This window comes from Salvelinus sp. IW2-2015, linkage group LG15, assembly GCF_002910315.2.
Source record: "Salvelinus sp. IW2-2015 linkage group LG15, ASM291031v2, whole genome shotgun sequence".
NCBI lineage: Eukaryota > Metazoa > Chordata > Actinopteri > Salmoniformes > Salmonidae > Salvelinus > Salvelinus sp. IW2-2015.
In genome coordinates, this window is record NC_036855.1 from 4102967 (window position 1) to 4125103 (window position 22137).

General features: G+C 43.1%; 1 protein-coding gene across 1 annotated transcript; it reads right to left on the bottom strand.

The window, feature by feature from the left end:
* Positions 1 to 1341: 1341 nt before the first annotated feature.
* LOC111974174 (protein geranylgeranyltransferase type I, beta subunit) lies at positions 1342 to 21381 on the bottom strand. The gene is made up of 9 exons (XM_024001810.3): positions 21214 to 21381; positions 18230 to 18348; positions 11175 to 11242; positions 10659 to 10810; positions 10059 to 10191; positions 8858 to 8903; positions 4910 to 5094; positions 4066 to 4174; positions 1342 to 1566 (listed from the first exon to the last, which is right to left on the bottom strand). The coding sequence occupies exons 1-9, from the start codon at positions 21339 to 21341 to the stop codon at positions 1418 to 1420; spliced, it is 1089 nt and encodes a 362-aa protein (XP_023857578.1). The 5' UTR covers positions 21342 to 21381; the 3' UTR covers positions 1342 to 1417.
* Between the last annotated feature and the right edge of the window lie 756 nt (positions 21382 to 22137).

The following is a 22137-nucleotide window of genomic DNA, read 5'->3' on the forward strand; positions in this document are numbered from 1 at the left end:
CTCCCAGGTTAGAGAGCCCAGAGTCTGCTGTGTGAGGCACATTTCAGAGAAGGGAATCAAGTCTGAGTAACTTGGCAGCCTTGAGGAGCACAGCACACTGCCATAACCCGAAAATATGTCTGGAGCCACCTACACTGGTTAACATGTCTGGAGCCACCTACACTGGTTAACATGTCTGGAGCCACCTACACTGGTTAACATGTCTGGAGCCACCTACACAGGTTAACAAAATCAGATGCTAAAACCCACTCATCCTGGATAAATACAAGAGGCTTGATTGGTGTAGCGACCATGTTGGTTTTCGACAAGAACATTTTGACCAAAGAACACACAAATAGAGGCAAAAAGTCAGTAAAATGAATTCAAATGTTCTGAGATCTTTTGAGAATACAAACCTACAGTGAATCAAGCTCAGGGATGGGCAACCTTGATGGGGGGTCCACAAATAATATGAACTCATCATGAAGGGCTGCAGTGGCTGCGGGTCTGCATACCTAAATCCATACCTCGACATGCAGTCAGAGCTGGCCCTAACCATTTGGGGGCAGTAAGTGAAATGTTGTTTCAAGCAAAACATCTTAGAGGCCCCTGTATTGACAGCGGAGATCATTTGTTTTAGAGTTACATTTTCCGCAATTCTACACATTTTGCCATGGGGCGGAGAGAAGACTTAGCAATTTTCTAACACATTTCTTACAATTCTACTAATTTGCCAATAGGGTAGAGAGAAATATTAGCAGTTTTGAATATGATATCGGAGTCAGAATGACTAACAAAATGAACGGGGTCCCACGGTGTGTAATTTGACCAGTTTAGATAGTCTAGCCAGCTAATTACCAAGCTTACAATATTTGCTGAACATGGGCTAATTCAGTGACTGTCAGTGACTGACATAAGAGGAAAAACTTCTGATGCACAACCAAATGTAGAAATTTGACCTTGTGTATTCCTATTCTACCCTCAACATTAAGTTTAAACCCCAACTGTTCACCGTTTTTTTACTTAAAAATAATGTTTTGGGAAATTGATCCGCGGGATTACAAACAACGGTGCCCATCGCCAGTTGCCCATCCCTGATCTAGCAGCTAGAAGTTCAGTCTTTTAAAGAACATGTCTCAGAGGAAGGGAAGTCAACACATCAAGCAAAAACATAACACTGAATCTGGCTCATGTGACACTACAGCGAATGAGCTCTCTCCCGGCCTGAGCGTCTACTCCGCCAGGTTGCGCTCAATTATTGATAGACCCGATCATTTATTTATTCACCTCTCCCAGCCATTTCAGTGGGACTGTGTCTTTGTCTACCCACTATCGTTTCTATTGCTAAGGTAAGTTGGGGGGGGGGGGGGGGGGCTGTGCATGGCTTAGGGGCTGTGGTAGTGCTTGGAGGCTGGGGCAGGGGACAGGGGTTTGGCCGTCAGGTGCAGGTGCCTCTCCACGTCCGGTGCAGATGCTGCAGATACTCAAAGGCCCTCTGGCTCACGTTAAGGGCGGGGTGAACTCGCCGCAGGTTGGCCTCTCCTATCAGAGACAAGCCACAGATCCCGAAGTAGGCGTGCAGCGGGTCTGGAACAGACGGGAGAGAGGATGAAAGTAGGTCAGCCAAGTGACACGCCTCAGCACCTGCCACTTTAAAAGGCACTGTGGCTTTGGTCGTGTTCCAGGTCCATTTCATGCAGTTCCACAYCACCGACTGCACAGTCGGACATCAGATTGCTATATCATGATTTAAAAAAAATATTATTTAACCTTTATTTAACTAGGCAAGTCAGTTAATAACAAATTCTTATTTACAATGACAGCCTACACCGGCCAAACCCAGTCGACGCTGGGCCAATTGTGCGCAGCCCTATGGGATTCCCAATCACGGCCAGTTGTGATACAGCCTGGATTCGAACCAGTGTGTCTGCAGTGCCTAAGACAGCTTCGCCACTCGGGAGCCCAAATTATGTGGTTAGCTGATATGTTAARCACCTATCCAGGCATTGTGACATATGACAGGTGTAATGTAGTCAGCCTGGAATGCGGCCATGGGCWTTTAAATCACATAGAAAACCAGTTCCACACAGCTCCTTTAACAACCTTACATTTGCCCTACGTAAAATATCATGAAGTAAATAATAGAGCTCATACAACGTGCTACCAAAACAGGTTAAATGGCATACATCAACCCGTCACGATGGACTGACTACACGCTTATAAATAAAACAGATCTTGACATGATAATTAGCAGGTTGCCAATACATCTGGCTSTCTGTTCCCAATTACACCGACCAAAAACATGTACGCAGCATGTAGTGTTGCTCCCATGTTTCATGAGCTGAAATAAAAGATCCCAGAAATGTTCCATATGCACAAAATGTTTATTTTGCTCACATTGGGATGCTGCAATTGAGCATGCAATTGGGATGCTGACTGCAGGAATGTCCACCAGAGCTGTTGCCAGAGAATTGAAYGTTAAATTTCTATACCATAAGCCACCGCCTCCAACATCGTTTTAGAGAATTTGGCAGTACGTCCAACCGGCCTCACAACTGCAGACTACGTGTATGGCATTGTGTGGGCGAGTGATTTGCTGATGTCAACGTTGTGAACAGATGTTGGCGGTGGGGTTATGGTATGGGCAGGCATAAGCCACAGACAAAACACAATCGCATTTTATCGATGGCAATTTAAATGTACCAAAATACTGTGACGAGATCCAGATGCCCATTGTGTGACCAACACATGCATGTCTGTATTTCCAGTCATGTGAAATCCATAGATTAGGGCCTAATTACTTTATTTCAATTGACTGATTTCCTCATACGAACTGTAACTCAGTAAAATCAATGAAATTGTTGCATGTTGCCTTTATATATTTTTTTGTATATGTCTTGAGTCAAACATCGCAACACYTTTCCATACTTTGTCTTTTGATAATAGTCTTCTACTCTATAGAATTTCTAATGTGATTTTAAATAGTAATCCTACAGAAATCAAGATCTCTTTTCTTAGGAACCTATGAATAGGTTGGTACACATTACTTGAGAGAAGAACAGTACATACAACCAAGTGAATGATAATTACGACCTAMATTTCAGTGTTTGTGAGTAATAACAACAGCTACAACAGTCAATGGATGCATTGTTGTTGGACTGGCTCTTTAAGGGAGCATAAATAATGCACCATGATCCATTTTAACCATCCATCTCCCGTGGGACCCTACTAAAAGCCTTCCAGGCACTGTAAAATGTACCATTATTGAATTATAATGAAAAGACAACAGCTTGGAAGCAGACATCCAAATCAATTAAAGAGCCATTTCAACATGAATTATGACTCAAGGTCCTGTGGAAATGTTTTTAAAATAATAATTAATGATGACGATGAATTTYTGTTTAGTGCTTCTGTGTACAATATCTTTTAACTGCATCTGGGACTTTAAAGACAATCAACATACAAACTATGAAGTACTACATACACAATGGTGGGACAAAATTATTTTAAAACAACTATTAGACTACACTGTATGCACTCACAATCATTTTGCGTAACAGTTTTGTCTTCTTGTTCTCTACATTCTCCTTCTCCATGGTCTGAGAAGCGAACAGYTCCTGTATTGTGAGGCCTGTTCCTCTCCTGTGTCCTGAGGGCTCATTCTGGACAATCACCTCATCAATTAGACATCCCAGCCACCTGTGTATTGGCTTACAGAGGTTTCCACTAACACCGGCCAACACTCCCTCACACCCTCTTTACACCTTCCTCTCCTGTGTCCTGAGGGCTCATTCTGGACAATCACCTCATCAATTAGACATCCCAGCCACCTGTGTATTGGCTTACAGAGGTTTCCACTAACACTGGCCACCACTCCTTACACCGCTCTTCTACACTGTGTGTTGGCTTACGGAGAGGTTTCCACTAACAACGGCCAACACTCCCTCCCACCTGTGTGTTGGCTTATGGAGAGGTTTCCACTAACAACGGCCAACACTCCCTCCCACCTGTGTGTTGGCTTATGGAGAGGTTTCCACTAACACCGACCAACACTCCCTCCCACCCTCTTCACACCTGTAACCTTACCTGGGTGACTGTCTGGCCACTTAGCGAAGCCGCCCACCAAACGGTCCTGAGTGGACAAGATGTAGTTCCGGTTCTTCTCGAAATTAGTATACTGAAAGACGTCTAGGAGCTGAGAATGGGACAGGTTAGAATTAGGATTATAAGGGTCAAGTGTAGACACAACAGTGTGTGAAGGACTGCAATGCTGCTGGGTTTATCACGCTCAACAGTTTCCTGTGTGTATCAAGAATTGTCAACCACCCAAAGGACATTCAGCCAACTTGACAACTGTGGGAAGCATTGGAGTCAATATGGGCCAGCATCCCCATGGAACACTTGACACCTTGTAGAATCAATGCGCCGACAAATTGAGGCTGTTCTGAGGGTGGGGGGAGGGGGTGCAACTCAATGTTTTGTACACTCACTGTATGTATCCAGAGCCCATTTCTCAAGACTCAGGTGTATTCCTGACCGTCTCCTGTTCCACTGTTCCATAAACATTGCACAGTGACAGTTGGCTAAACACGCCATCACTGTCTCGATTACTGACACTKTAGTGAGAGCTCCCAGACCGTATGCTAATGCCACCCAGTCCCATTGGATGCATGGCATGCACCTTTCTTGTTCTTTATGACATTATGAACAACACCGTTATTGGGGGGCGGACCATCCGTAACAGCACTGGCACACATTGAACTGCATCACTCCAAAAAGGGTTTTAACATAATGGSCTGCTAAATGTACGTCAAAGCATACTACCAACATATTTTATGAATTAACTGGACGCTTCGATAATAAAGCAACGTTAATGGACTGTAAAGGTACGCTGGTATGTCTGCAGAGGTTCCAGCATAGGTCCTGTTACCTCCAGTGTGGCGCCCACCCAGAAGGAGTAGCACGTGTCGACGGGCTTGTTGGGGCGGCCTTGGAAGCCGTTCTGCTGTCTCATGATGCACCAGCGGCGTATCCTGTTCAGCTCTCGCTGGCTGAAAATCTCCTCTAATTTRCCCATCAGACTCAGGGCTGCGACGGCACAGAACGTGGACCCACCTGGCAGACAGAATGCTTAATGACAGGGTTTATTAGCCACCGGCACAGCGCCACTATCCATCACCCGTTTCAGCTGTCACAACATCAGCATCAGAGCCTTCTTATCACTTCCCAACTGCAGAGCTGTAATTGTGGGGGAAGATGCAGAAGCCCGGGGAACAGCTCTGTGTGGAGCCCATTAACAATGAGGGAGGACCTTGCACTCTGCAGATAGTTAAGAGGAATGTGTGTACCTACCTATTTGAGATAATACGAATAATCAAGCTATTTCCCACCAAAAAATTGTACGGTTTGCATCCAGGGTTGAATAAAATGTTATAATTTCCACTTTTTTTGTTTTGTTGACCTGATAGAAATGCTTTGTGTAACGTGCCATGGTTTCATTACGCAAATCTCTCCCGGCAGTAGCTTAGCTAAGCCTGTGGGTTTCCCTGGAATAATAGGGTTTCATTGGCAGGAATTGGTTTTGGTACTATTTTCACAAGCATGTGGTAAAATGTCAAAACTCTTAGTACAAAACTCCAAACATATCATAAAAAAGAAATTTTTTCCCCCCAAAACCTTTTAAGCACATTTCCAACACACAAAATCACACAGTAATTCTTTCACCAAACCTAATCAGTGTTTCATCTAGAAATACCTTTCATATTAAGTAACTGCCTTTCACAATGSGATGTTCACAATGGCGTGGCCATGTGCTGACCAACCAGCAGGAGTGGGCAGTGGTGGAAATGGTGAGGGCCAGAAATGACATACGGCTGTCTGAAATAAAACACGTCATTGAGGAGAATGATGACACCTTTGCCAATGTGGCATCCATCAGCCTWCCAACAATCGCCCGCCTTTTGAAGAGGTACCAGGTATCTATGAAAGACATTTACCTGGTGCCTTTTGAGAGAAACAACGACCGGGTGAAACACCTGCGGGYCGAGTAYGTTCAGGTAGAGCACTATATACTGTATTACTGTTACTAGTAATGCACATGCTACTTCACAATATCATACTGGAACTATACTGTAAAATTAACTAACCAAAATATAATTTTAGAGGGTGATGGTGCTTAATGGTGCTGTGAATCATGAATCACAAGTATATCTTTGTTGATGAAGCGGGATTCAACCTGGCCAAATAACGGCTTCGTGGGAGGAACCTCATCGACCAACGGGCGACCGTCCAAGTGCTTGGACAACGTGGGGGAAACATCTCCATGAGCGCAGCTATCTCAGAAGATGGTGTGGGAGGACGTAGGCCATCACTTGGATCCTACAGCGCTGCTCAGCTATCTCAGAAGATGGTTGTGTTAGACGTAGGCCATCACTTGGATCCTACAGCGCTGCGCAGCTATCTCAGAAGATGGTGTGGTAGGACGTAGGCCATCACTTGGATCCTACAGCGCTGCGCAGCTATCTCAGAAGATGTGTGTGGTAGGACGTAGGCCATCACTTGGATCCTACAGCGCTGCGCAGCTATCTCAGAAGATGGTGTGGTAGGACGTAGGCCATCACTTGGATCCTACAGCGCTGCGCAGCTATCTCAGAAGATGGTGTGGTAGGACGTAGGCCATCACTTGATCCTACAGCGCTGCGCAGCTATCTCAGAAGATGGTGTGGTAGGACGTAGGCCATCACTTGGATCCTACAGCGCTGCGCAGCTATCTCAGAAGATGTGTGGTAGGACGTAGGCCATCACTTGGATCCTACAGCGCTGCGCAGCTATCTCAGAAGATGGTGTGGTAGGAGTAGGCCATCACTTGGATCCTACAGCGCTGCGCAGCTATCTCAGAAGATGGTGTGGTAGGACGTAGGCCATCACTTGGATCCTACAGCGCTGCGCAGCTATCTCAGAAGATGGTGTGGTAGACGTAGGCCATCACTTGGATCCTACAGCGCTGCGCAGCTATCTCAGAAGATGGTGTGTAGGACGTAGGCCATCACTTGGATCCTACAGCGCTGCGCAGCTATCTCAGAAGATGGTGTGGTAGGACGTAGGCCATCACTTGGATCCTACAGCGCTGCGCAGCTCATTGTGTTTCGCAGGCCTGTCAAGGTGAAGGGGTCACCTATGTCATCGTGTGGGACAATGTCAGGTTCCAGCCAGCAGAGGTGGTTCAGGCATGGTTTCGGGCACATCCCTGATGCTATATTTTCAGTCAATAATGTAAGTGTATTGCCTWATGTGAAAACTGTAATCTATTGTAATTTACAGTACTGTAGCATATTAATTTCAGCACTTTTTTGTTTATTTTTACCCCCTTTTTCTCCCCAATTTCAGGATTACGATCTTGTGTCATCGCTGCAACTCCAACGGGCTCGGGAGAGGCGAAGGTTGAGTCATGCGTCCTACGAAAAATGACCTGCCAAGCCACGCTTTTTAACACCAGCTTGTTAAACMCGGAAGCCAGCCGCACCGCCACAAGGAGTCGCTAGAGCGCGATGAGCCAAGTAAAGCCCCCCAGCCAAACCCTCCCCTAACTCAGACGACGCTGGGCCAATTGTGCTCTATGGGACTCCCGGTCACGGCCAGTTATGACACAACACTACGAGGCAGTGCCTTAGGCCTCCCGAGTGGCGCAGCAGTCTAACTTCAGCACTTCTAAGGGCGATTTGAAACACATATCTTAAATTGTTTGCTACCGGATTAACTAGTAGTTAAAACGACTACATCGAAACGATACACTACATGACCAAAAGTATGTGGACACCTGCTCGTCGAAYATCTCATTCCAAAATCACGGGCATTAATACGGAGTTGGTCCCGCCTTTGCTGCTATAACAGCCTCCACTCTTCTGGGAAGGCTTTCCATTAGATGTTGGAACATTGTTGCGGAGACTTCCTTCCATTCAGCCACAAGAGCATTAGTGAGGTCGGGCACTGATGTTGGGCGATTAGGCCTGGCTCGCAGACTGCGTTCTAATTCTTCCCAAAGGTGTTTGATGGTGTTGAGACAGGGCTCTGTGCAGGCTAGTCAAGTTCTTCAACACCGATCTTGACAAACCATTTTAGTATGGACCTCACTTTGTGCACGGGGGCATTGTCATGCTGAAACAGGAAAGGGCCTTCCCCAAACTGTTGCCACAAAGCTTGTGTGGCCTACCACTTCGTGGCTGAGCCGTTGTTGCTCCTAGACGTTTCCAGTTCACAATAACAGCACTCACAGTTGACCAGGGCAGCTCTAGCAGGACAGAAATTTGACAAACTGACCTGTTGGAAAGGTGGCATCCTATGACGGTGCCACGTTGAAAGTCTGAACTCTTCAGTAAGGCCATTCTACTGCCAATGTTTGTCTATGGAGATTGCATGGCCGTGTGCTCGATGTAATACACCTGTCAGCAATGGGTGTGGCCGGAATAGCCAAATCCACTAATTTAAAGGGTTGTTCACATACTTTTGTATATATAGTGTATTATTTTGTTGCGTTTTGGTGATTAAACCAATGTTCTCATTACATTTCACAATAAACTAACATTTTGAATCAATGGTTGTGTGGTGAGCGATGTTTACAATCCAAATGAACGCACCATGACAGGTTTTGAATGAAAGACTGGCTGTGTTACAAGTTGTGTGACCAGTTTTGGAGTTTTGTACAAAGAGTTGTGAAAATGTACCACATACTTGGGAAAATAGTACCAAAGCGATAAAAAATATATATATATATATATTGTTTTTTAAAGGAGATTTGTTATAATATGGTTTTGGACTAATGGCTAATCCCTTTCTAGAACCATAATATCCATCAATCTCGAGTGCTGCATGTCATACTCACCATGCGATTCCAATCCAGCCCCCTGGCCAATGCCATTGTCATATGACTAAGGAAGCAAAAACAACATTCTATTAGACAAACATAGCACCAAAGACCATGTGAGGGATGGATAGCCATCACTGAAACCATGTGAGGGATGGATAGCCATCACTGAAACCATGTAATAACTTTCAGATCAAGTGTGGTGTGACAGATGTGATCTATGACGTAAGGAGAGATCAGGAAACAAGCTGCTCAATCAACCACGTGGAGCAATCCATGTCCACAGTGCTGCTTGCATACCGTACGAAACCACACTTCATACACACACTTGATGAGACAGACCAGCTTTGGGGACAATAACAATGAGGAACTAACAATGTTGAAGGTAGTGAGGTTTACTGGAGCTCCACGCCCCAGGAGATAGAATTCAACCAAATTTGAATGAGTAAGAGGATTAGAGTCCGGTAAAGGCCTTTCCTCCCGTGGGATCATATCCTCTATTTATAGGCATCTGAGAATAACCCCGGAGTCCTCTTAAAAACCAGCCAACAGCATGGCCCAAACAACACACACACACCACAGCTCAGTGTAATCCACTACAGCCACCTAAACAGGAACACCGCTGCCTGCCCTGTGGACTGGATTATGTCATCTTCTGTTGGATTACATACGAACGAAGGGGAGTCACAGGGGGGTCACAGGGGAGGTCACAGGGGGGGTCACRGGGGAGACCATCACTATCATTAGACCCAGCAGGATCCAGTAGTGCCTGCTCTCCTCACCCCCGTCTAGCCAGCCCCCTGTGACTTGCAGAGGGGAGAATGAAGACAGGATGGTAACAAAACCCTCAGACATTTTGTGTTGGGGTGAATTCTGTGTAAACTGTTTCTCTCTGAAGTCGCGGACAGTAGAGAGGGTTGTTAAAGTCAGGCTGTTAACAGGTGATGGCCCTTTGATTCCAATGCACCTTCAAGATGAGCTGTTTGACCTAGGCCTACCTCTCTGACGTGTTGTCTATGATACGAGAAATAAACACTGTGTTAAACCAATGTTGGGTTAAAACACAGTTTTACAACCTAGCAAGTAGAGTTGAGTATTTGAGAGTACATTTATCAGAAAGACGTCAGTGGTTGAGGATTGAACCCTTCTAGAGAATACTGACAAGGCTCAGGGCCGCAGGACGCTTGATGACAGAGACTAAGTGAAACAGCTGACTTACCATACTTCCCCTGATGTAGTCGATGGCCTTYTTGATGTCCATGCCTGACCAGTCATCGAGCATGTAGCAGATGCATGCTGCGCAGTACACAAACCTCATGTCATTTTCACTTCCCTCTGGGACCGCATAGAAACTGGAATCAGACATCGCAGCAGACGTTAAATTGCTTTTTTTTTCTACTAGTAAGGACGAGGTGTGCTGTGTCAGTGTTTTACTGGTTAAATCCTCTCAGAACAATACTTTCAAACAAGACGCAGTGATCTGTCTGACACAGTGGTCATCCCATTGACATGGTTAAACAGGGTCTCCTTTCACATAAAGCACAAAGACCTATAAAGTACCAAAAACTCACAGAAGAAGAATACTTGTCCAAGAACAAAATGTGATCTGTCACATAATGAACAGAAATGTGTCATTATGCTCACAACCTAACACCCACCCCTCATTGGGTTGGAAGTATTGGATCAGGCACAGTGCCCCTGGAGCAATTGTGTATGTTAAGTGCCTTGCTCAAGGCACTACCAGGAAGAAAAAGAAAAAAAACAATAACTCATTGTTTGTAGATATGGTAAAGACAGAGGAGAGTGACTGGGTGTTTACCTTCCRTCCTCCAGCTGCAGGGCTTTCAGGCCCATCAGACAGGCCTCCTTATTGACACGACTCAGGTCGTCCCCCAGTAGGACCAGGCAGGCCAGGCCAGTGTACGTCATAGCCACATGGCCACTGTCATACGGGTGGGATACTCCTGGGCCCTGTGGAGGCAAATTGATTGAATCAGCTATAGGCTGTGTWTACACAGACAGCCCAAMATTTTTGGACCAATCAGATCAGCACTAATGTCAATAATTGGGCAAAATACCAGAATTGGGGTGCCTGTGTCAAAACAGCCAAAGACATTTAAAGGGAAGCATGCTAGCTGATCCCGAAGACTTCCAGTCATTACACTAACACTGGTTAGGATAGGCTCATGAGACTACCTCGAACTTCCTTCATACTGTACGCATAAATGGTATCCACAAGTTCATCTGACTCTAGGGAAAAACATTTCAAACTATCCCTTTAAATGGCAACCACTTAATCAATATGTTGAACAAGGATGTGTTTCAAGATCAATACCTTGGAGGTGCTGTATGGAACTCCAATGTGTGATGATCCTCGAAACCCACAACGTCCTAAATTGGATTCTGGGGGGGAAGCACACAAAATATTTGAATTGGATTTTGTTGTATGAGAAACAACGGTAATGCCAGACGACATAAAAATGGAAAGATCTCCCCGATTAACTCTTTAATCAGACTGCAGTTTAACTATGGTCCTGCTTACACCTAGCATCTTGCTTTTGAAATTATATGAGCAAAAAATATTTCATTTTATACGACAAGCCAGACAAAATTAAACAGGCCTATTTATATAATGAATATGAATTTGRAGGGCAGAAATKATTAAATATTAAAGCATTAGACCTCTCACTAAAGGCGTATACTTAAATCCGAACTGGTTCKCTAGCAGATTAGCAAGAAAGTCTCACCCCATGTTCAAGATTGGCTTTTTTCCCTTTATTCAGATTACAACCTCTCACTTTCAGTTATTTGAAAATGAAATCTCCAGAATATTACTATTTTTAAAACAAGCCATAGAAAGTTGGTTGCAATTTCAGTTTAATCCACCAGAAAAGACAATAAATATTACAACAAATAGTATGGTTAAACTCAAATATACTAATTGATTAAAAAAAACAATATTCGGATTTATTTATTTATTTTTTAAATGTTATAATCTGTAAATTATATCATAAATAGGACTGGTGGAGTTGTCATACATGCAGCTAACAAAAATATATGGAAATGTCAGCTCTACTCAAAATTACAACCAACTAACTGCAGGATTACTGCAAAAATGGAAGAGTCTAGTGGAAGGGGGAGAAAGTAAGGAACTTGTCTGTCAACCTGCATTAAAGACCAAATTGGTTAAAGCAAATTGGGATAAATAAAAAAGTATACCAGTTTCATTTAAGGGCCAAAAAAGGGACATATGTGTCATATAGACTGAAAAATAGCTGGGAAAAGATGTTATGTACTCATTCCATGGCACATATTTTTTTTAACTGACAAACAAAAYGATGCTAGATTCAAAACTTTGAGTTTTCCAATTTAAAATGATTATACCAAATTCTTGCAACCAATAGAATGTTATATATATGGGGGATACAACCATCCCAGATCTGCAGGTTTTGCTGCGAAGAGACAGAATCATTAGATCATTTGTTTTGGTACTGTCCATATGCAGCTTGTTTTTGGTCACAGGTTCAGAAATGGCTGAAGAATTGCAACATTTACCTGGAGCTAACTCTGCAAACAGCACTGCTGGGTGATTTAAATCATATTGATCAATAATATAATAACACTTTTAGCAAAAATGTGTATCTGTTGAAACTATGAGAATAGAAAGGTTCAGAACCTTTGTGAAACATCACAGCACAGTTGAAAAATATATGGCAAATATAAATCAAAACTGGATGGTATTCAGAGATAGACGGGAGGGGTTTAGCTGAAGGATGGGACCTCAAAAACAAACAAAAGATAACTATTGTAAAAAATACTGTGCGAGTAAAATATACACTGCTCAAAAAAATAAGGGAACACTTAAACAACACAATGTAATTCCAAGTCAATCACACTTCTGTGAAATCAAACTGTCCACTGGAAGCAACACTGATTGACAATAATTTCACATGCTGTTGTGCAAATGGAATAGACAACAGGTGGAAATTATAGGCAATTAGCAAGACACACCAATAAAGGAGTGGTTCTGCAGGTGGTGACCACGACCACTTCTCAGTTCCTATGCTTCCTGCTGATGTTTAGGTCACTTGAATGCTGGTGGTGCTTTCACTCTAGTGGTAGCATGAGACGGAGTCTACAACCCACACAAGTGGCTCAGGTAGTGCAGCTCATCCAGGATGGCACATCAATGCGAGCTGTGGCAAGAAGGTTTGCTGTGTCTGTCAGCGTAGTGTCCAGAGCATGGAGGCGCTACCAGGAGACAGGCCAGTACATCAGGAGCGTGGAGGAGGCTAGGAGGGCAACAACCCAGCAGCAGGACCGCTACCTCCGCTTTGTGCAAGGAGGAGCAGGAGGAGCAGCTGCCAGAGCCCTGCAAAATGACCTCCAGCAGGCCACAAATGTGCATGTGTCTGCTCAAACGGTCAGAAACAGACTCATGAGGGTGGTATGAGGGCCCGACGTCCACAGGTGGGGGTTGTGCTTACAGCCCACACCGTGCAGGACGTTTGGCATTTGCCAGAGAACACCAAGATTGGCAAATTCGCCACTGGCGCCCTGTGCTCTTCACAGATGAAGCAGGTTCACACTGAGCACGTGACAGAGTCTGGAGACGCCGTGGAGAACGTTCTGCTGCCTGCAACATCCTCCAGCATGACCGGTTTGGCGGTGGGTCAGTCATGGTGTGGGGTGGCATTTCTTTGGGGGGCCGCACAGCGCCAGAGGTAGCCTGACTGCCATTAGGTCCCGAGATGAGATCCTCAGACCCCTTGTGAGACCATATGCTGGTGCGGTTGGCCCTGGGTTCCTCCTAATGCAAGACAATGCTAGACCTCATGTGGCTGGAGTGCATCAGCAGTTCCTGCAAGAGGAAGGCATTGATGCTATGGACTGGCCCGCCCGTTCCCCAGACCTGAATCCAATTGAGCACATCTGGGACATCATGTCTCGCTCCACCCACCAACGCCACGTTGCACCACAGACTGTCCAGGAGTTGGCGGATGCTTTAGTCCAGGTCTGGGAGGAGATCCCTCAGGAGACCATCCGCCACCGTCATCAGGAGCATGCCCAGGCGTTGTAGGGAGGTCATACAGGCACGTGGAGGCCACACACACTACTTAGCCTCATTTTGACTTGTTTTAAGGACATTACATCAACGTTGGATCAGCCTGTAGTGTGGTTTTCCACTTTAATTTTGAGTGTGACTCCAAATCCAGACCTCCATGGGTTGATAAATTTGATTTCCATTGATCATTTTTGTGTGATTTTGTTGTTAGCACATTCAACTATGTAAAGAAAAAAGTATTTAATAAGAATATTTCATTCATTCAGATCTAGGATGTGTTATTTTAGTGTTCCCTTTATTTTTTTGAGCAGTGTATATAGTATGTATGAGCTGGAAGTAAAAGTCTAAGTGGTTGCTCATTAATTTACTCCAATTAGGGGAGGGGTGGTAGAGTTAGGGGAAAATAATMAAGAAAAATATACACTACCAGTCAAAAGTTTGGACACACCTACTCATTCCAGGGGTTCTATTTCTTTACAATCTTCTACATTGTAGAATAATAGTGAAGACATCAAACCTATGAAATAACACATATGGATTCATGTAGTAACCAAAAAAGTGTTAAACAAATCAAAATATGTTATATTCTTTAAAGTAGCCACCCTTTGCCTTGATGACAACTTTGCACACTCTTGGCAGTCTCTCAACCAGCATCATGAGTAGTCAYCTTGAATACATTTCAATTAACAGGTGTTCCTTGTTAGAAGTTAATTTGGGGAATTTCTTTCCTTCTTATTGAGTTTGAGCCAATCAGTTGTGTTGTGACAAGGTAGGGGAGGTATACAGAAGATAGCCATATTTGGTAAAAGATCAAGTCCATATTATGGCAAGAACAGCTCAAATAAGCAAAAAGAAACGACAGYCCATCATCATTTTTAGACATGAAGGTCAGTCAATACGGAACATTTCAAGAACATTGAAAGTTTCTTCAAGTGCAGTTCAAGTGCTATGATGAAACTAGCTCTCATGAGGACCGCCACCGGAAAAAAGACCCAGAGTTACCTCTGCTGCAGAGAATAAGTTCATTAGAGTAAACTGCACCTCAGATTGCAGCCCAAATAAATGATTCACAGAGTTCAAGTAACAGACCTCTGAACAGTTGATGTTGATGTGAGACTGTGTGAATCAGAACTTCATGGTCGAATTTCTGCAAAGAAACGACTACTAAAGGACACCAATAATAAGAAGACACTTGCTTGGGCCAAGAAACACCAGCAATGGACATTAGACCGGTGGAAATCTGTCCTTTGGTCTGATGAGTCCAAATTTGAGATTTTTGGTTCCAACCGTCATGTCCATGTGAGACGCAGAGTAGGTGAACTGATGATCTCTGCATATGTGGTTCCCACCGTGAAGCACGGAGGAGGAGGTGTGGTGGTGCTTTGCTGGTGACACTGTCAGTGATTTATTTAGAATTCAAGTGGGACTATCATTGGTTTTTCAACAGGACAATGACCCAACACACCTCCAGTCTGTGTAAGGACTATTTGACCAAGAAGGAGAGTGATGGAGTGCTGCATCAGATGACCTGGCCTCCACAATCACCCGACCTCAACCCAATTGAGATGGTTTGGGATGAGTTGGACCGCAGAATTAAGGAAAAGCAGCCAACAAGTGCTCAGCATATGTGGGAACTCCTTCAAGACCGTTGGAAAAGCATTCCTCATGAAGCAGGTTGAGAGAATGCCAAGAGTGTGCAAAGATGTCATCAAGGCAAATATATTTCGATTTGTCACTTTTTTGGTTACTACATGATTCGATGTGTTATTTCATAGTTTTGATGTCTTCACTATTATTCTACAATGTAGAAAATAAGAAAAACAAAGAAAAACCTGAAATGAGTAGGTGTGTCAACTTTTGACTGGTACTGTGTGCACACACACACACACACCATAAAAATATATGGGGGGGATTGGAAATGATGCAGACAATTGCATTTATGGAAGCCACCTCTACAATATTAAAGCTGATCTACCACCTAAAAATGTTTTAACATTTAGTAATAATAATGATATTTAAGGAAATTAATGCATAAATAGGTTCTGTGTGTACTGTTCTAAAATCAGATCCCATATTCATAAAGCGATCCGAGATCAGCACTCCTACTCTGATACTATTTTATAACACCATGAACACAAGTCAAGGCATTGTCTGTTGCTGTGGGGCAACTCAACTAGGTGCAATGCTGCCATCTAGTGGGTAGCTATAAGGTCAGCTTAATAAAGGAGAAATGTATTCTCTGAATATGAATAGGCCAGACAAGTAACATATGTCTGTAGCTTTCTATGTCCAATGGAAAAATAAGTTCTTCATAATGGAACACTAGTCACTTTAATAATGTTTCCATACTGCTTTACTCATCTCATATGTATATACTGTATTCTATTCTACTGTATTTTAGTCAATGCCCCTCCGACATTGCTTGTCGTAATATTTATATATTTCTTAATTCCATTATTTTACTTTTAGATGTGTGTGTATTGTTGTGAATTGTTAGTTACTACTGCACTGTTGGAGCTAGGAACACAAGCATTTCGCTACACCCGCAATAACATCTGCTAAATATGTGTATGTGACCAATAAGATTTGATTTGCGTTTGGTGCCTGAATAATTTAAAAAGTGAGCACTGAGCAGATGGTCAGAGTTGGCCCATCATCCAGAGGAGTGAGCTCTTTAAAATATGCACAGCAAACTACAGGATGTTGGGTGGGGCAAGTGAAAAAGTATGGCTGCTGGCCAAATACATGCCTCGCAAACTCTTGTACATGAGCGTTTCTACAACCTGTGTCAATGCCTGACACATTTTTTACATTTAACTAGGCAAGTCAGTTAAGAACAAATTCTTATTTACAATGACGGTCTACCAAAAGGCAAAAAGCCTCCTGTGGGGACGGGGGCCTGGGATAAAAAAAAAAATACAAATAAATACAATATAAATATAGGACAAAACACACATCACAACAAGAGAGACACAACACTACATAAAGAGAGACCTAAGACAACATAACAAGGCAGAAAAACAGCATGGTAGCAACACAACATGGTAGCACTAGCAGCACAAAAACATGGTACAAACATTATTGGGCAAAGTCAACAGCACAAAGGTCAAGAAGGTGGAGACAACAATACATCATACAAAGCAGCCACAACTGTCAGTAAGAGTGTCTGTGATTGAGTCTTTGAATGAAGAGATGGAGATAAAACTGTGCAGTTTGAGTGTTTGTTGCAGATCGTTCCAGTCGCTAGCTGCAGCGAACTGAAAAGAGGAGCGACCCAGGGATGTGTGTGCTTTGGGGACCTTTAACGGAATGTGACTGGCAGAACGGGTGTTGTATATGGAGGATGAGGGCTGCAGTAGATATCTCAGATTGGGGGAAGTGAGGCCGTCAAGGGTTTTTATAAAGAAGCATCAACCAGTGGGTCGTGCGTCAGGTACACAGAGATCACCAGTTTACAGAGGAGTATAGAGTGCAGTGATGTGTCCTATAAGGAGCATTGGTGGCAAATCTGATGGCCGAATGGTAAAGAACATCTAGCCGCTCGAGAGCACCCTTACCTGCCGATCTATAAATGATGTCTCCGTAATCTAGCATGGGTAGGATGGTCATCTGAATCAGGGTTAGTTTGGCTTTACGATAGAGTTACGATAGAGGAAACCAAGTCTAGATTTAACTTTAGCCTACAGCTCTGATATGTGCTGAAAGAAGGACAGTGCGCCGTCTAGCCATTCTCCCAAGTATTTGTATGAGGTGACTACCTCAAGCTCTAAACCTTCAGAGGTAGTAATAACACCTGTGGGAAGARGGGYATTCTTCTTACCAAACCACATGACCTTTAAATTTGGAGGTGTTCAGAACAAGGTTAAGGGTAGAGAAAGCTTGTTGGACACTAAGAAGGCTTTGTTGTAGAGTATTTAACACAAAATCCAGGGAGTAATGTGTAGCATTGTTGTGCTGTATGATTTACACGTGCGATATATGGTTGACCTAAACCTTTTTTAATATACTGTCCACTGTTATAGCTACATAGCCCTAGAATTCACACTGATCGACTGTACTTGGCACAGTGTATTATGCACATAATCTAAGAGTAGAGAGCAAATAACTCCTAAACCATAGAAGACTAGGCTAAATGGTTGCTTTTTAGTAGCCAACAGTGTACCAAGGGATACAAAAAAACTCAGTTGGTTTAAGCTGACTGTTTAGTTCGCCCTTCTTCTGTTCCACCAAAATTAAGTGAATTACGTGTGCGTGCGTGGATGCCTCCTGAAGGCCGTTGAAACATGAATGCCCAAAAACAATATAACCTACAACGCAGCACTTACGGTCTTCTGTAGGAATGACTTGTAGTGAGTAGACCCATTCAATCAAGCTGGGCTTGTCTATTATATTAAGAGAATCCAGGACATCAAGACCGGAGAGAGCAAAGAACACAATGGTCAACCTAGACAGGGAGGGACAAAGGTAAACAAACATTTATTCACCTAGTAATATTATACTATTAGAATTATCCACAGCATATTTGAGGTAAGGTAAGAACTGAAAAGTAAATCATATGAGTGGTTACTTTACATGATGACAGCTGGATAGCCAACACCATGTGTTATTTGGATAGCTAGAGGACTCCAAACAATCCAAGTGCACCACTTAGATAGCTAGTTTGTTGTTGACAACCACTAATCAACAAATAATATGTGCTGTATTATGTACCTATGCTTTTAAATGACCAACTAAGCCTGGTCCCAGTCCAGACCTGTTTGTGTTGTTGGCATGACAATGACAGAATGAGTGACAGGGAGTTGGCATGATAGCAGAACTCCAGGTATGGCCACCAACTAGCTAGCTATATCTGAATGGTCAGTGCTAACATGGATCACTGGGACGTCCCTACCCCATTGAAGTTGACATTTAAAATGGTTAAGGTAAGGGTAAAAGGTTAGGGTAGCTGTGGAATGCTCAATTCAGTTTTCATATTGAGGCAGAGTTTTAATAACTGGTCGCAGGATTTTCTACCAACAACAGAGTCATCATCGGGTCTGTGCTATCTAGATTCCTTTGGACGTTCCTACCTTAAACCTTATGCCTGGAACCGTCCCTGGGGTTAAGTGACATAAGTGGTCGCTTAGCGAGCCCCGATCCAAAGAACAACACCTTACTATTGAGAGTAAGAACAGTCAAATACACCAGGTGCAATTTCAAAATGTGGTTGTGTATCAACAGTTTGTTATGTCAGTCACTGACAGTCACTCAATTAGCCATGTCAGCTAACATTTTTATATTGGTATTAAGTCTATCCAGCTTTCTAAACTTGTAGTAATCATGGCCGAATACCGACCTAGCACACAGGGCACGAGCCAAGGGAGCCTGACCTCCAGGGGGCCCCCCCATTCTCACTCAGATACAATATTAACATATTTCATTAAAAAGTGTAGAATTTAGGGCTGACCCCATTTAGTCGACTGGTCAATTGTTTGGTCAATAGGCTGTTGATCGAGCAATAACTTTTTTTGTCGAGCAGTTGCAAAAAAGATTACAATTGTTGTGGCACATCTTGATTGATGCTCGTCTCAGTGGAATAACCCATTGTGGAGGCCGCAGTGAGGGCACACCAGTATCACCAGTACTACATTTACCGTTAATTCCCATCATTTCTTGTTTGTTTGGTTACCATAATTTCTGTTAATACATTCAAGTACATACATTCAGTCTTTTACTGTTCTCATTGTCGGAGTGGACACTTTGTTTGCAGAGCACACAACCTAGGCTACACTTGTGAGAAACAAGTTTCGGTTTATTTCATTCCATTTACAAGTTTTGTCAATTTATTAATTGTGTTTGTTTTTGGAGCGCTCCTGTCAATCTGGAGTACACGCACCTGATTACACATAGAACTAGGTCTAGGCTACCTGGCCTGCATGCAAATGTAGGCCTATAAATGTGCCCGTTTGGGGATCAGACAGTCTGATTGTCTTAACTCACCGCCACTAATGAACTGCGGAGCTTCTCAAAGTACTTTTTTTTTTTTTTTTACTCAAAGAGCAAGTAAGCGAAGTATGTTTTTGCATCCATTGAGAGTGACAATAGTTCCTCAATGTAACCTATTTGAAAAACCTTTCCAGTTATCTCCCTTTTGATAACCACTCCATTTGAAAGAGGGAAAAAAAGGTAATTTTGTGATCTGGTGGAAACTTCATAAAATAGGCCTACCTGATTACTTCTTAACCCTTGCACAAATAGCCTACAGCCGTGTCTGTCCGGAGCTCAGGGCACAAGAAACTCTGAGGGTCCAGGATATTTTATACAATGTTGCAAGTTTGTTAGAGCACAGGTTGGACCAAGTTGAACTGTTTCAAGTTCCTTGCAGACAGGCCATGTGTAGCCAACATGATTTATTTTTATTAGGATATTTTCTACCTGCAGGCTGCAATGTTTTTATTTGTTGGCTTTATGTAGGCTATTTTTACATCATTGGCAATGGAAATATAAATTACTTTTAGATTTGTATTAACCATGAAAAGGTGCATATGAAAATCGTAACTGGCAGCAGATCTGTAGAAATTGTATGATAAATTGGCACTCCAAATGGAAAAGGTTGCCGACCCTGGTGTAGCCTGTTACTGGCAACTTTGGGATTGTAATGGCAGAATCTGCAAAGGCCAGCAGTAGTGGGAGGATGATTTTTTTCCTTCTGGTTAGACTATTTTGATCTCTGGCTCCGTATTGAGTCATTATACGTTAATCAAATACAACCGACTGTTTGCTCACTGCTGTTGCTCTAAAATTTATACAATGTTATCTCAACAAGGAAACAGTCGGTGGTATTTGATTAACGTATATTGAAAACGTATGTATTTATATCCGTCTCGATATAAGAGAACGGAGTTCCGCGTTCCTCGGCTAGGGTAGAGGTTAGGGTTTAAGCCAGGGATGTCCCAAGGATCACGGATAGTAGTGACCATAACTGAATCAAATCTAAGGTTGGCCAACTCTATGTGATAGTTAGATTTTAGCCTGGCTGGCTAGCTATCTCGAGATAATGGGATGTTCATAAAACGTAGCTAACGTTAGGTACCTAACGGTAGCAATCTAATTCAGTTGGTTGCATTGCAAAAAGCACCAATGTTTAGTTGCAATTTTTTATATTGAGTATGTTGTCTGAAAATGCTATAGCTAGCTAACGTTAACAAAAAACACGTTTGGCCTGATGACAGTGGCACTGGCAGGCTCGTCTGTCATTCATTAGCATTCTGGCTAGCGAAGACGTTGTCAAATGAAAATAAGAGATAATTATTCATGCCAACATATGTACCTGCTTGTTTCTAATGATGAATATCTCTCTGGTAAAACTTGAAGACATCTTTGAAAGAATCGTACGTGTCGATCTTTTAAAAAGTCAATTTGTTCAAATTCGGCAAGCGGATTCTCTTCTTCCGCCATCTTTGAGTTTGAAACAACTTCCGCGTAAACAGGCTTTGCAACCTTCTTTGTTGCGGTTTAACAGTGGTTTGCACCCAACGTTTATGGCGCATTACCGCTCCCAACTGGCCTGGGGCGAAAAAAGGAAACCATACAGGTAAAAATGGGGAGTTGGGAACTTATTCCACACACAGAAACGTAACAAATAAAAAATAAGTCCCACTTCTTAATAAAAAATGCCATATCTCCCTTCTCAGGCTGTGGAGCCTGAGAGGGTGGCACTACATATGTTTTTCTTTATTTAACCTTTATTTAACCAGGTAGGCAAGTTGAGAACAAATTCTCATTTACAATTGCGACCTGGCCAAGATAAAGCATAGCAGTTTGACACATACAACAACACGGAGTTACACATGGAGTAAAACAAACATACAGTCAATAATACAGTAGAAAAATAAGTCTATATACAATGTGAGCAAAGGAGGTGAGATAAGGGAGGTAAAGGCAATAAATAGGCCATGGTGGCAAAGTAAATACAATATAGCAATTAAAACACTGGAATGGTAGATTTGACAGTAGATGAGTGTGCAAAGAAGAAATACTGGGGTGGAAAGGAGCAAAATACATAAAGTAGGGGAAGAGGTAGTTGTTTGGGCTATTTATAGATGGGATATGTACAGGTGCATTGATCTGTGAGCTGCTCTGACAGCTGGTGCTTAAAACTAGTGAGGGAGATAAGTATATATAACTCCACCACTGAAAGATCTTTCAATCCCAGGAACTGTTCTAGCGCAGATCGCATTCTTGTTATAGCTCA